Source organism: Morone saxatilis, unplaced genomic scaffold (genome assembly GCF_004916995.1).
Source record: "Morone saxatilis isolate NCDOM2014 unplaced genomic scaffold, NCSU_SB_2.0 Contig12, whole genome shotgun sequence".
Classification (NCBI taxonomy): domain Eukaryota; kingdom Metazoa; phylum Chordata; class Actinopteri; family Moronidae; genus Morone; species Morone saxatilis.
Genome location: NW_023339674.1, coordinates 25,779,616 through 25,794,660, shown reverse-complemented (window position 1 = coordinate 25,794,660; position 15,045 = coordinate 25,779,616). Strand labels below are relative to the sequence as shown.

The 15,045-nt window shown below is 38.5% G+C and overlaps 1 protein-coding gene across 5 annotated transcripts in view; it reads left to right on the top strand.

The window, feature by feature from the left end:
• nlgn1 (neuroligin 1) overlaps positions 1 to 15,045 on the top strand; it is a 292,852-nt gene that overhangs the window by 79,821 nt on the left and 197,986 nt on the right. The window contains exons 3-5 of one of the 5 annotated variants that reach the window (XM_035653214.1): positions 4,028 to 4,060; positions 9,072 to 9,076; positions 14,826 to 14,833. The exons of the other annotated variants lie outside the window; for them this stretch is intronic. Of the exons in view, the coding sequence (XP_035509107.1) occupies positions 4,028 to 4,060; positions 9,072 to 9,076; positions 14,826 to 14,833 (46 nt within the window). The remainder of the gene's footprint in view (positions 1 to 4,027; positions 4,061 to 9,071; positions 9,077 to 14,825; positions 14,834 to 15,045) is intronic. 5 annotated transcript variants of the gene reach the window in all.

Below are 15,045 nucleotides of genomic sequence, written 5' to 3'. Positions count from 1 at the left end.
TATGAAACGCCAGCGTGGCCTGGCTTAGCCTCACTTCGGTTTCCATGCTGCTGCCGCCGCCACTGCTGCATCCAGCATCTATACTCCCTGGCCCACCGCCCGGTATGGAAATACCCCCTCAGCCTTAATGGACATTTCATTTAATAATCAGTGATTGATCCCTGCTGGTAATGATGTATAAGCAGGAGGATTCAGGGACGAAGAATATTCTCAGTCAATAATTGGAAAAGGTAGAAGGCTCCGCGGAAAGGAGGACGACCACGTTGCCAATAGCAGCACGTCTCCTTACCTCTCTAGCTGTCAATATGGCATCTCTTTATTTGCCAGTGGCAATTAGCGCCACGGAGTCATGTTGTTGAGTTAAGAGTCACATCAGTCTCACAGAGCTAATTAGACACACTTGACCTTTTCTACACAAGGCTACTTTTAGAGATGGGACCTCACTCCGAGCAAGGCGAGGACAATTAGCGCAAGGCAATCAGAAATGTTTTCATGCAACGGACCCCTCAATGATCTTAATAAAAAAATATATATTTATAGTGCACCTTTTGGAATCCAGGTTACAAAGTGTTTCACAAAGTCAGGATTTCTGAAGTGATACATGCTAAAATTGTATTTACTGAATGTTTTACATATACATTTTTTTTTCACTCCATATGTGTGCATATCTTTGACATTCAACTTCTTATGAGTTCATAGATATCAAATACTTGATTGGGCTTGTTGTAGTTTCTGAGATACATACTATATACATAGATAAGACCAAAAATAATGATACTATAATAATATACCTCACCTTTTAATGCTTTTTCTAGGGCATTTTCTATCATTCTAGGAAATAAAACAGTAGTCCCCTGTGTCCAAAGAATGTACTGTATAGAATGATAAGAAAAACTCACTCTCAGCTCTCCTTCTGCTCTGTCAATGCCACTGTTGCCCTGCATCCCTATTGCTGCCTGCTGCGCTGTAAGCCCCACCACCACCCTAACATCCAGCTCCGGGTTTAAGGTATTTGCTCATCACGCCCAAATATCTCTATGTAAACATATCTGCGGGGAGTGATGAGGTCTGAGCCTAGACGCCAAAATCTAAATATGCTTTACTGCTGTAATAAACATAATAGCAGCATAGTTTTGTTCTACTGTACTTTTTTTTTATCATCCTAAAGCCAGAAAACCAGCCCCTGCACCCACTGCCGGTCTCCTTCAGCATCTTGGCCGAGTTGCTGAGAATGAAGCAGCTCTGAATTTAATCCATTCATTTGGTAGTTCTCTCAGAGACACTTGTTGTGTTCATAATATATACCGACGGAATTAGCTTGGATCATATAAAACGATTTTAATAACTACTTGAAGAAGCCCTTCAAGTCTTAGGTTTTTAATTTTGTTTGTGTTTAAAGCCAATGTAACTTCTGTATTTGTTTATCCCATCTTCATCTTTCAGACAACTCTGATTCCCTCTGCTTTTGTTTGTTCAAAAATGACATAATCACAGTCAAGGTGCTCTCAGTTCATTCATGTCCTGGACTCACTGAGGTAGTGTCTGCTGCAGTTTCTTTGTGAATACTGCTGCCAAAGTTTGAAATGTAAATATTCAGTATCCAACCATGTTTCCTAGAATGGTTATATATTTATATTATCTGGATTACCAATAGCAAATATGCTTTGGGAGAAATGTAATACTGCTTGTATTGCAGTTTTTATGAACGTAATGAGGAAACATTTTTATATATGTATCGGCAAAATGTTCAATTGGTTAAAGTCAGAAGAAGATTGTAGATAAAGTTGAGTTTCTTTTGGCTTGATGATTACGAAAAACTTAAATTGTGCTACATGAAGGGAGCCTTTTGGGGTGCCGTTAGCTGACCTGGTAGAGGTGGCACCACAAGTACCGAGGGCTAAGACTCCGACCTGTGGCCCTTTGCTGCATGTCAAAAAATATTTTAAAAAAGAAAGGAGCCTTGCTTTTAAGCCCAAGAGGGTTGGGCACATTGTGTGTATGACACGGAAAATCAACACTGACTTGGAGCAGTGAGAGATTTGTACTGGATGTTTAAGAAAAAAGCCATGAACTTACCCTAACCTTAACCTTTCATAGCCATGACTTCATAAAGGACTCCCTGCACATTTTTTGCAAATAATCCAGTTAGCAAATAAATTCTGAAAACGCTTTTGGCAAAACCATGTTAGTAACGTACTGTAACCCTAACCATAAGCCTAAATTGTAGCATCAGCTGGCTACCACTTGGTACACCGCAAAAAGGAATCTCAAGGAAGTTGAAAATTGGGAATTAGTCCTATATTTTTTTTATTGAAGAAATATAATCTTGTCAAGCATGTTTCACATTAGAAAAGTACTCTTATTACTTAATTTTGTCTGTATACTATATTACAGCTAATATTGAGCCTGATTTAACGAGTAACAACAGTGGTATGCATTATATTCCAACAGAGATTTTTTGGTGTTTGCACAACTTCTCAGATTGAAAGTAGTCATGTCCAAGTGTTGGAAATGAAGCAGGTCTTTAGTTTTTCATTTTTCTTCTCAGGCCTTCATTTAAGAAAAATATGCTCTTAAAGTGTGTGCTACTGTAAGATTGCTTTTGCTAATTATTAATCTTAGATTAAGGTACAAATAATTAAATACAGCTCAATATAGTGACCAAAATACTTATTTTATCTTAAATTAATTTTCATTGCTTTGTAATACGCAATAAACAAACTTGTTTAAATGTATTGCATTTTTTTCTAGTTTTAATGCCCATTAAAGTCTTTCAGTGGCTAGATTTCTATGCTCATTTTAAGAATTCTAGTCAAGTAAAATAGTTACCCTATTGGTAGATTATTTTTTGGTTAATACAAGAAAATGTGATTATATTTAAGAATATTTGGCTTGATTCTAGAAGGGCAGCATGGAGCACATGAGCCAGTCTCACATGGATGGTTTTTGGTGGTCTTAATGAGGCAGTCTTCCCAAAACCTGGTTGTGTGTTGATTTTTTTATTTTGTATTATCCCTTAACTGTCCTGAGGTTGAGTTTTGCTAGGGTCAGTAAAAAATTTATGGTCTGGTTGTGTAAATAATTCAGTAGCTCGCCTTTCTCCACCATACTGTAGACCTGTCTTGTGGCTAATGAGCTCCTCACCATTGCGGTCTTCATTGATGTTTTTGCCTCCTCTGGACCCCCCGGAGAGATTATCCAATCAAACTCACACACAGTGACAACACACACACACACACTTTTATCTTAAGATGTTTGAAAGTCAACTATGTTTTTTGTTTTTTTTGACATTTATTGACATTTAATATTCATGAAGGTGCCAGTGCTGTTTCTATTCGTGACAATGGCGCTGAATAAGATTTACACACACCTTGTTTTCTTAGTGTGACACATAATACATCTGCTGTACGCTATAAATGTGATGAGATGCATCAGTGCATGTGTGTGAAGAAAATATATAATGGCAGAATGTTCAATGACTCAGATCTGAGTCATCTAATGTTGAGTATATTGCCAATCCAAAATATAATATTCCGAGATGACACGGGTGCACACTGCCCACTTAAAGCACATTAAAGTATTCAAGTTAATCCACTGTATGCTTGACAACTGAATAGCTCTGTAATATATTAAAAAGAAAAATTCCCTGCATCCAAGCTGTAACTTAATGTTTTTTTCTCATCACAATTTCACTTCATTTATTTATTGTTTTCAATCAAGTAGACAAACTTAAATATGTTTTTATAAGTAGCTCTTATCACTTCCACTTATCACAGCATTGTAGTAAAACTGGAACACTCAACATGAGTAATACAATCACAACAAAAACAAACTAACTAAACAAGGCAGTGGTAGAACAACAACTACCGCTCTTTCTGTGTGGTAAAATTACTGTTTTTGTGAATGGAGTCTGGTGCCTTTGAACAGAGTGATGCAACGGCTGTTTCTGGTTTAACAAAAAGAATCTTACTCTTTCACAAAAAGGTCTATCTGTGTAGGGATTCTTTCTATAATGTTACACATTTAGAATAAAATTCTCAAGCTAAATCAAGAACTTTTAGTGGCTTTGCCCTAAAGAATTACGTTACAGCCACTGCTGCCAGTCTTGCAGCTGACGGCTAAGGCAGTCTCCTGGACCAATTTCAGTTATTCACTTATGTTTAGCCATTAAAACAAATGATTGAAATTGAATTTGTGCTCAATATAGCCCATACCAATCAATTAGAAAATGCTTTGATAATCCCGATACCGATCTTTGAGATTTGATTGCGACATGTCTAATTTATGATAATGATTGAATTCATGCAAAATGTTCACTATTGCATTATATGTTTCATCTTCTTTTCGCAAAGATGCCATGATTAAATTCTATGCCAATGCTAAAAAACAGGATGTAAAGATCAGAGGCCTGGTCTCTGTGCTTGAAATAATCTTGAGGGAGTACTTTGAGGGTATTTATGGAAACCAAATAGTCAAATTTAATGGTTAGAGATTTAGTACCAGTCTAAACTATAAGAATCGGTCATTGGCCTTCAAAACCAATTCACACCTTATTTATGAATTCTAGAACTGAGTTGTATTCCCCATTTAAAGACGTGTCTTCAGTTACTTAAAATGAGAGCAGGCGGTATGCCCCCTTTTAAATGTTTTACTACATCTTTCAGTGATGTTATACTGTAGAGGAAGACGAGAAAGAAAAGCTATGACAGCATAAAGTGAGCTGGGATTCATTCCCATGCAACTGCATGTACGTGGCTTTTACACTAATTAGTTTTGTCACCATGAAGCCCAGGGCTTCCTTTTTAAGATCTCCTTTACGTCATGTACACACAGCAGGGGGAAGAAGCAGTTTGGAAAATACCGATTTTTCGCTAAAATGTGGCTTTTGGCTGTCGTGGTGGCTCAGCATGGCTAAGGAAATGCTGTGTGTGCCTAAATCTCATCCTACTGCACCTTTCATGTCACTGTGGCTGCACAGTGTCTATTAAGAGAAACGTAACTTGAAAATAAACATGGGCTATTATGGCATACGAGAGGCAGAGTTCTGTCTACAGGGGATTCTAAAGAGGCAGCTCTCAATCCCCACAGGATATTTCAATTGTTTTCTGTTTTTGCATCTGAAAGCCAAATTCTTCACATTATATTTTGTTTATTTTAAAGGGAAAATAAATGAGCATGTCACTCTTTAGTTTAATAACATGGAAACTAATCACATAACTAACATACCTAATTATTGGGTTTGTAGGTTCTTGCTTTCTTAGCAAAAACAAAATAAGGCAATATCAGATTGTAATTGATTGTTGTATTAGAACACAGGAAAGTCTTAGCTTTGCATTTTTTTTGCAAAAACAAAAATTTCATTGTGGTAAGATAATTTTCTTTCAATTATTTAATCTTCAGGGAAATTTGTTAGAATAAGTTATTATGATTTTAATTTAAATACAATCATGGCAAGCAAATGTAAAAAAACAACAACAAACAAACCTCTTTACCACTGTGACAACACATACAACTAATTAAAAATGTTTCAAATCGATAAATCACAAGCAAATTGAAAAACACATTTCACCAACACATAAAGAACACCATTTAAAATGGAAAGGTTACCATCCACAACAAAATTAAACTGAGCACTGCTAGTAGTTAATGAAACTGCAAATGCTATTATAGCTAATAGAGTGCTACAGGAATGAGTCCTTAAACCCGGAACTGATTTAGCATTTTAGCACTTCCACTTGGAAAATGTTTCCTATGCAATGTAAAAATCCCATTGGCTTTTTGTTGAGGTAACTAGGTTGATGCAAACTTCCAGGCTGGCCAAAAAATGTTTTGCTTGGGTTTTGTTGAGCAGTCTGAGTCACTATACCAAACAGATTAAATGTTATTAGATAGTGGCAAAACACTTTATCTTACAAGCTGCCCCCCTATTATTTTAAGGGGAAATATAAAATAAAATGACTTATGTTTGGTATTCTTATTTCAGAGATTTATTTTTTAACCTCATATTTCAACAGCAACAAACTGCTTATTTTAAACTAAACACAGTAGTACAACTGTACTGAGGTATCAGGATACTGCAAATTTATTCAGTGTGTTTCTGTGACTTCCCACTTTATGTGACAAAAATAGAGCAGAGTTGCACGTGAAAGCATCGGATCCTGCTGCTGGCCAGTTGTGACGGCCTCCTCTGCTGACTGGAGAGCTGTCAGGAGCTCAGCAGCTGAAGCCATGGAGGGAAGCACTCTGCATTGCATTGGCATTTTATCACTGAACCAGGATTACAGAGCTTTTGATTTGCTTTGATAGTGTGATAATCCCTGAGATTTTCACTTCACCGCTTGAGATTGCTAGTAAAGGCACTAAAATGTCAGCCTCATGAGTACAGTCAAAAGTAGCACACAGTGTCCCCTAATGCCATATTATCTAAAGGGTAAATTGAAGCATTTTCCTATCTGCATCATTAAAAATAAAACAGCAGCTGTAATTTACATTTTGTTGGAGCTTCAAATCATGCATAAATTCAATACATTCCACCAATGGAGCCATTCCTTATGTAGCTTTACACAAACATTCTGCTGAGTCTTATTGCCTCAAAGCCTGAAGTCAAAATCCATATTTCTTTCTTGTGTAAGTAGGGTCACAAACTCGGGTTTAAAACCTCTGCAGTTCCTGTCATGCCATATTTCACATAGCAGTGGGTGAACACAGAGCAGAGCTGACAAGTCTCACTGCATGAGAAGAGAAGTCTCGGTTCAAAAACAGCTTGACTCCCTGATAAATGGACTGGCCATTGGCCTATTAGCTGACAGCGTTGGTTGAAATAAGTCAGTTAACAAAAAGGAGAAAAAAAAACAAAACAAACACTTGTCTCTTTAGATGTGAGACGTGCAGTCCTGACACATCCTGAGATATATGTGGGGGGACTGGTCAGTGACTGCTGAACTGCTTTCACCGAGGTTCAGTCCCCAAACATGAATGGTGGCAGGTTGAGTCAAAAAGTTGAGTCTTGGTAATAGCAGCAACATATTGGCCGATGGCAGCAGTGCAGTTATTACAAACCTCATCTCTGTTACAGCTTTTTTCCACTGGTTAGTAGACTACAACCAATCAGCTGAAGAAATTGTTTTAATGTGTCGACCTTAGTTTTGTTCTTTTATTCTTGTCCTATTAATCTTGATAACATTTTAGGAATATAGACTCAGCAAGAACAGTATCTATTAACTGCTGCTGGAGTCAAGACAACCTCTGATGAGTCCAAGACCTAGTCTAAGACCAGGACTAGTCAAGACCGAGTCAGGGCAGAGTCCAAAGAGGTTTGAGTCCAAGTGAAGACCAGGTCTAAAGGTGAAAGACAGAGTAAAGACCAAGACAGAAAAAAAAGAATGCTTTTATTACCGATGAGATGAGTTTTGGCAGCCAGGCATAAAATTGCAAGGGACACTGATTCGCTGTCAATCATGGTTGTGTCAATGCCCAATCTAGATGGATTTTAAATAAACCAATACCTGTTTTCCAAACAAGCACGCTTCATCAATGGTTTTGTTTTAAAGAACAGAGTTTCTTTAAAGAAAATAAATATTTCTATATTGCTGTAATCAGTCAAGACCAACTAGAATATTTGGTGAAACCAATGACCAAGTCTGAGACAGGTACGAGTGCAAATACTAACAAGTCCAAGACAAATCCAAGACAGTAGAAAAAAAATCTTGAGTCCAGACTCCAGTACTACAGCCCTGCCATCGACACAAGTAGCGCAAACCCCAGCACTCAATTTGAAATCCCTATAGCTGTAGTAGCAAACTGCATAGCTGTTGTAGAGCAATTAGCCACAACAGTGTTTACCTCTTCATTTTACTTTAATGACAAACTTCCAGACACAAACCATCTTCAAACAAAACTTGAAGGTAACCACAGCCTCGCACTAACTCGTGCACATAGCTCTGTTTGAACCTCGCTATTAGCAGCTTTGGACTTGGTAGACAAAGATACTCCTGACAGCACTGTTCAAACTTCTTGGCTTCGCAAGACCACTGTCCTGAATGTCACCATTAGGAACAGGTTTGAACACTTCTGCCTAGAAACATGCTTGGACAACCTGGTCTCAGTCCCAAGTCGTCAAATATAGCAGCTTGGTCAGTGTCCCTACGCTTCAAACTAGGACGCTGTAAGTACGCCTTGAAGCGTCATTGTGGATACAAAAAAAATGGAAAAATGGAAGTCTAAACGGTTGTTACATATTAATTGTTGTTAATTGTCTTGTTTTTACTGCAGAACTCTGCACATGCAAAACTGAGAGAGAATGTGTTCTAGTTTTAAGCGCAAAGCCACTGACCAAGCTGCAATATTCGACAAGTTGGGAGTGAGAACGTGTTGCTTGGATGACGCATCTTAATAAATAGTTTCTTCAAACATACTGCCCCTATTCCTACAAATTAATCTTAGGTGTTTCCATAAACCTTCACCCAAAGTAGGTCTGCTGTGTTTTCATACGAGTAAACATACCAGATTGAAAGAGGAAACTCTCAAACACTTCTTTAAATGAGGAGGACGTGGAAATGCCCTTTAAAGTCATTACAGTACATGATGTGCTTTCTGTTTGATCTGCTGCTTTGATGTTTGACTAAAGCATGTCCTGGGCCTAATGCTTATACACTCACAGCTTACTGTGAAGGACATTTGACTAGTATGCTACTATCTATGACCTTAGCCAAGATTTCTGCTGCTCGTCTAAAGTCGGAAACTTGATTGCAGGGCAAATCTTGTCTTAACCCATATTGTTTACCCTTGATGCAGCAGGCTTTTAGTAGGCTGGAAATTAAAAAAAGGGCCTGTGACATTTGTTTTTATTCCCTTTTATTTTTGAGCTCTTCACTTTCTTGCTCGTATGCACACTAGTCACACATCCCCACTCCTGTGCTCCCCTCGCAGGCCTATTGCTGCTTCGAATTGACTCACTGACATTGACGGTGTGGGTGTTTGTTTCGTAAGCAAGCGGCAGAGGAAGAGAGAACAGTGGAGGAATGCAAAAATAAAATTATTAGCACAGGGGAAGGGGAGGAGGAGAAAAGGAGTGTGAGTAGATGAAATGCAGCGTGGGTACGAGACAAGGTGAGAGGGACGAGCGGGCTTGTAAGCCTTCAGATCTCAAATGCACGGCATCTCAGCTGGTTTACAGCTTGGCCAGGCTTGGCCAGTCATTGTTTGTGTCAGAATATTTTAGGATACTTTAGCAAAAGAGTGAGCTATTGATTTTCTTTTAGAGGTTGGCATCTATGTATTTACAGCAGCAGATGTTCTCTTTGAATGAAGCATTACTTCATGGGTATTTTCATAGCTTTTAGTGTTGTTAGGCTAGGTTAACCGCAAAACTGTGCCAAGAAATATCATATCTTTAGAAATGCCTTACATATACTACTCATTTTATTTTTTACTTAAACCTTCTTTTTAACGGGTTATGAAACAGTCTTAATACAATACTGGTGCCTCTATATGACCTGCATTTCACATGGATTGTCTTATTTGAGATGAGGTCTTATCACCCACATGTCACTGCACAACCATGCACATCCACACAACAGTACATTTATTTAACAGTCTCCTGGAGGATTTTCTGTTTTTTTTTCCTGATAACATCAACATTACTGTTGTTGTGATACTTTATGGACAAAGAATCCGATGCTGGTACTCATTTATAAAAAGCCTTTTTTCACATTTATTTCCTCCTGAATTTATTCTCAATCCTACATGTCTCTTCTGTCTAATCTTACTTCTTATGCTACAGGCCAAGAGTCTGATGATAGTATGGATTTTAATGCATCATTTTTTCCCCCCACACACTCCCACTTAACATTGCATAATCTTATGATCTATGTTAAGACACATTTCTCCATTTACATGACATATTTTAGTTGTTTCCCTGTCACCTCATACACATTGTGTTCTGGATAAATGGCAGCATTATTCAGTTCTCTAATGCACAACTGTTTAGATAGATGGTTTCACATATGCTCCTCTTATTGCTCTTATATGTAAAGTATCCATTTCAAAAAGCTTGAAAGTCGATAAATGGTTCTAAACATAACGCTTTCACGCAGCAAAATGGTGTGATTTGGGGAGAATAAAGGAAGGAATGCTGAAGAATTCGATTAATTTAAAGGTCCAGTGTGTAACATTTAGGGGGATTTATTGGCAGAAATGGAATATAATATTCAAAGGTATGTTTTCATTATTGTATATTTACCTGAAAATAAGAATAATTGTGTTACTTTAGAAGGAGATGTTTTTATCTGCAGAGGGAATGGGTCTTGTTCTATGGAGTCTGCCATGTTGAACTGCTACATTTCTACTGTAGCCCAGAAGGGACAAACCAAACACTCTAGATATAGGGCCTTTTGCCTTTTTCGCCGCCACCATTTTTTCTCCTACACGCTTGGAAGGTGAGCGATGTTCAATTGGTTGCAGTCTACAACTAAACCACTAGATGCCACTAAATCCTACACTCCTACCTTTCAGTGCTACTTTTCATTTGTTAGCCTGAGACCACTTTGTGATTGTTAGGTTTGCTACAGTAATGGGACATCTACTCAGTGTACTAATACAATTAGATTGAAATTTCAGTGGGGGGATACACTGTAGTTCATCTGGTAGGCTGAGTGCTAACTCAGGTTCGATTTCAACTTGTGGCCATTTGCATTTCGTTCCCCCTCTATCTTTCCCTGTTTGTCGACCTAACCTTAAACCATACTAAACCTAACCTAATCTTGTCTTCCTATCAAATGGAGGCATAAAAAGCCCAGAAAATATCTGTAAAAAAAGACCGTTCCCATCTACTGTCAGGTCATGCAATGCTTCAATATATGCTCACGTGGTGAAAATAACCCCTGTGAATCATCACTCCAACCTTATTCTGCACTGCACAACCAGTCTGAGGAAAACTGATGAAAGGTTATTTTCGATGAGCGTTGCTAAATGTCTGAGGCAAATATATTTTGCAAAACTTTCTGTTCAGAGTACATTATCTGTGCATATCCACATAATATATTTGTTTACACCCCTAATACAAACAGATGCACCACAGTTTGTGTCAGAGAGTAAAACACTTTAATTAGTCCTGATGGGTGAGAGTGACTGTGAGTCCATGGTGCATTTATGGAATTATACTTATATTATACACTAGGTTTAACTCCACAGATGCACCATATGAGGATATCAGTGCTCATGTGTCTTCCTTAGAATCTTATCTAGCACTTTCATAAAGCACTATTCCCGTGTTTACTAACTGCTCACACTCTCTGTTAATTCCTCTCTTCAGAGAGTTTGCTGAGGTGCATTAGACTCCCAGTTTTACCTTGGGGAATGGATTCTGTATTTATAGTTTACAGCCTGTAGGGATTTTATCCAAGGTCAGTTGTAGATTACCTATTTGGCTCATTGAGCCGTGCGCTCTGTTAGATCCCCCTTTTTTTAATGTGCATTGGTGATTGATTAAGCAGCTGTGTTTCTATGCCGGCGCAGACCTTGACTGATGCATACGGGGAGCAATATGTATGTATGGATAGCTCCCATGCTGAATGTGCGATCGATGCATGGACTCTCCTCGCAATAATTACCTCATCCAGGAGAGGGGGGGCGGGGGAGCCTGAGGGTTGAGTGTGTATTATCCTGTGGTGTGTGTATTATCCTTGCTTCCCGGCCGGCTTTTTGAGTCATGGATTGTTGCGGTGTGTCAGAGAGGGTGAAACTCCTCTTCATCAGTCTCCAATCAATGCTGATGGTGGGGAGAGGAAGGTGTTAGGATAGGAGAGAGTGATAGATAGAGAGAGAAAACAAGCAACTGTAAAAGACATGCAAAAGAAGTAGATTATAGACTGAGAGGCTGAAAATCAAACAGATCAAACGACAGTGGCGACTAGGCTACATTCACACTGCAAGCCTTAGCACTCAATCTGATCTGATTTATTTTATTTTATTTTGTATGCCTGTTCACATTATTTTCTAAATTTGGCCCATATTAGATTCCAGTGTGAACAGGTTACGGTCCTGAAGGCATCTGCATGACGAATGTCGATCTAGAATAACGTAAAAGTCCCATGAATATGACTGTTCACACTGAGGACTGATTTGAACCACAAATGAAAGCGTCCCAAAACAGAATTGAAAAGATCAGATTCAATGTGATTTGTGCTGTTCACACTGTCGTGAAAAAATCTGATTTAAGTCACATTATGGGCAAAAAAGATTTGATTTGGGTCACTGTGGCCTGCAGTCTGAAGACGGCCTTTAAGTCTACCTTTATGATGCCTATAATGTTCAGTTTTTATATTTGTCATAGAGGTGTTGATTAAATTACATTTAGTTTGATACAACATCACTTGAGAATCGGTATCTTATTGTTGTACACAATATAACATATACCACAATGAAATACAATAAGATAACTTAAGAATAATATATACAATAAATAAACTAGAATACATCTGTGAGTATGCATATGTTCAGAATCTGTGATGTGTTATACACTGTGATGTACTGCAGTAGCGAACACCAATCTAAGTATTCTGAGGGGTGGGGGTTATGAATAGGTGTTTCTAATATTACAAACCCTTGTGTTTCTAAATGAGAAGGACAAAAAGTGTATCACTAATCAATAACATTTGTATGGCGTTATAGCAGAGCTGCTGTATTGGATTACTTTAGATTATACAGGTGAACCTACTATTGTGCCCACTGAGTGTATATTTGTCATATTAAATGTGAAACGTTGCATCACCGTCATGAAATGAGAAAATGGCAGGAACAGCTAAAAGCCTGTGTCACACCAGTTAAAACTACATTTCCATTAAAAACCTTTTGCCCCCTCCCTCTCTCTGAAAATTGAAAAGACTGATTTATGTAATAAAGGATTGTTACTCTCTTCCCGTTTGATGTAATGAAGCAATCAAGAAGGTTTCCATCAAAATTTGGACCTTCTTTGGTGGGTGGGATTTTTAGTAATTTTGGTGTGAAAACGTACTTTTGGAAATCGTAGTTTGACAAAAAAATCTTCCACCTGCTAGCTAAACAGACGGTGTGAGCAAAACTGGACATGTTATAACCCGAAAAGGGCTCAAAGTCATCGACCTGGAGTCAGTAGAAGGACAGAGAAAGAATATTAACATCTGAAGTCAAAGACAGAGGTTAACATCTCTCTCAAGTCCACTATAACAGTGGTTTTGAGGTTAAACACCTAACAGCTAGTTAGCAGACATAACCCAGGGGGTATGATGATTTCATGCAAATACTATGACCGTTTTCCTGAATAAAATTAAATTGCGAGCGCAATGTATCGCCTAGCTTAGAGTATCGCATTATATCACAATATATTGAATCATAACCCCTGTATCACAATATGTATCGTATCGACACACATTTGCCAACACACAGCCCTAGCCCATAGGTGAAATTATTCCAACATTTTCATGGAACATTAAGATGAAGATCAAGGTGAAAAATGGAGGAAAAAAGTACATAACAGGAGCAGAAGTGTAGAAAAGATGTCAGAGGAGATAGCAAATACAGATACAGAAGGATAAGAGACACACAGATGGGGAGAGATGAAAAGTTTCAAGTTCCTAATCAGTGATCAGGGCTGACGCCAGCTGAGGCCTCACCAGTGTCGGTGCTTGTGCTATCCACACACACACATACACACACACACACAAAAACCCACACATATGCTCCTAGTGACAGGTGGGGGAGTGCGGGTCAGTGTCGGGGCCTTCTTGTCACTGGGCAGTTAAGAATTGACACCTGATTGCTGTATGAAGTCTCTCTCTCTCTCTAGGTGTAGTCACAAGTGTGTGTGGGTGTGTGTGTGTGTTTTTGTGTTAGGAGCATGTGTGTGTGTGTGTGTGTGTGTTAGGAGCTGTCATGCAGCTGTCTTGTCAGATCTGATCCCCACTAACCCTCAGTCAAAAAACATGCCACCGTAATAGCAGCACATGTGCAGTCCAGAGAGCAGCAACATCAATCACACACTCCTGGATTCTTGCAGGTTTTCAAGTTGATCATAACTCCAACCTCAAACTTTGTTTTTCTTTTCCTTTCTCTTTTACAAGGGCACTGGTTTGCAATGTGTTTGAAATATACAGTAAATGATGCTGAATAGACTGTTCAGAGTAAAGTTTTAGAACCGAAATGCGTCGTGTACCTGATGATGGGTTCAATGAAACACAGAAAACTTTCATTTATTGTAGGTTAGTCAGCATTTTTGAGGAGGTAGATCCCTTAGGTTTTTTGGGTTTTTTTTGGCCTTGGTCCAACCTGAAATACACTGCTTCATTGTGCTTCATTCTCACAATTGCATCCTTTTTCAAGTTATGTCACTTCAATTGCAAGTCACTGGGGAGGGAATAGCCTAGTACCTTTTTATGTTGTGTTCCCACTCCCCTCGATGTGGGTGTAACACTGGAGAGAAGATACATTTAAGTGATCTTTATAAAAAGAAACAATGTTTTTAGAGGTTAAACTTGAGTGAGACAAACTGTCGTAGTTTGGAAATAACCGCTCCTGAAAAGTGGACACCACATTGCAATTTCATAACGAAGATTTCTGACATAAGTGAGCAAAACTTGGGTTAGGGTTAGGGTCTGTTAACAGACCGTTGGAAGGTGGTTTTGGCTCTACTTTCACTTTCTGTTAGCAAGCAGAGCCAAGCCTCCTGACATCCCCCAAACACCCTCACCCAACTCTAGTTTCAAAATCAGTAGGAGTAGGAGGAGGAACAGGCAGGGTGGTGTAAAACTACTCTTTAAATGTGTAGACAGGAATCAAAATGAGGTAGGTAGAAATGTACGTACAATATCAAAATGTTACTTTTGAGTTGTTTTCAATGAAGACAGTAGAATGCTACAAGGCCAAAGAGCAACATAAAAGTTGAGTTGGCATATAAATAAAACACTTTTACACTGCAAAAATCCATTTTTGGTACGGCCACCTTTTCCATAATGTAGCCAGAGGTGGAATGTCATTACTTTATTACTGTACTTAAGTAGTTTTTTTCAGGTA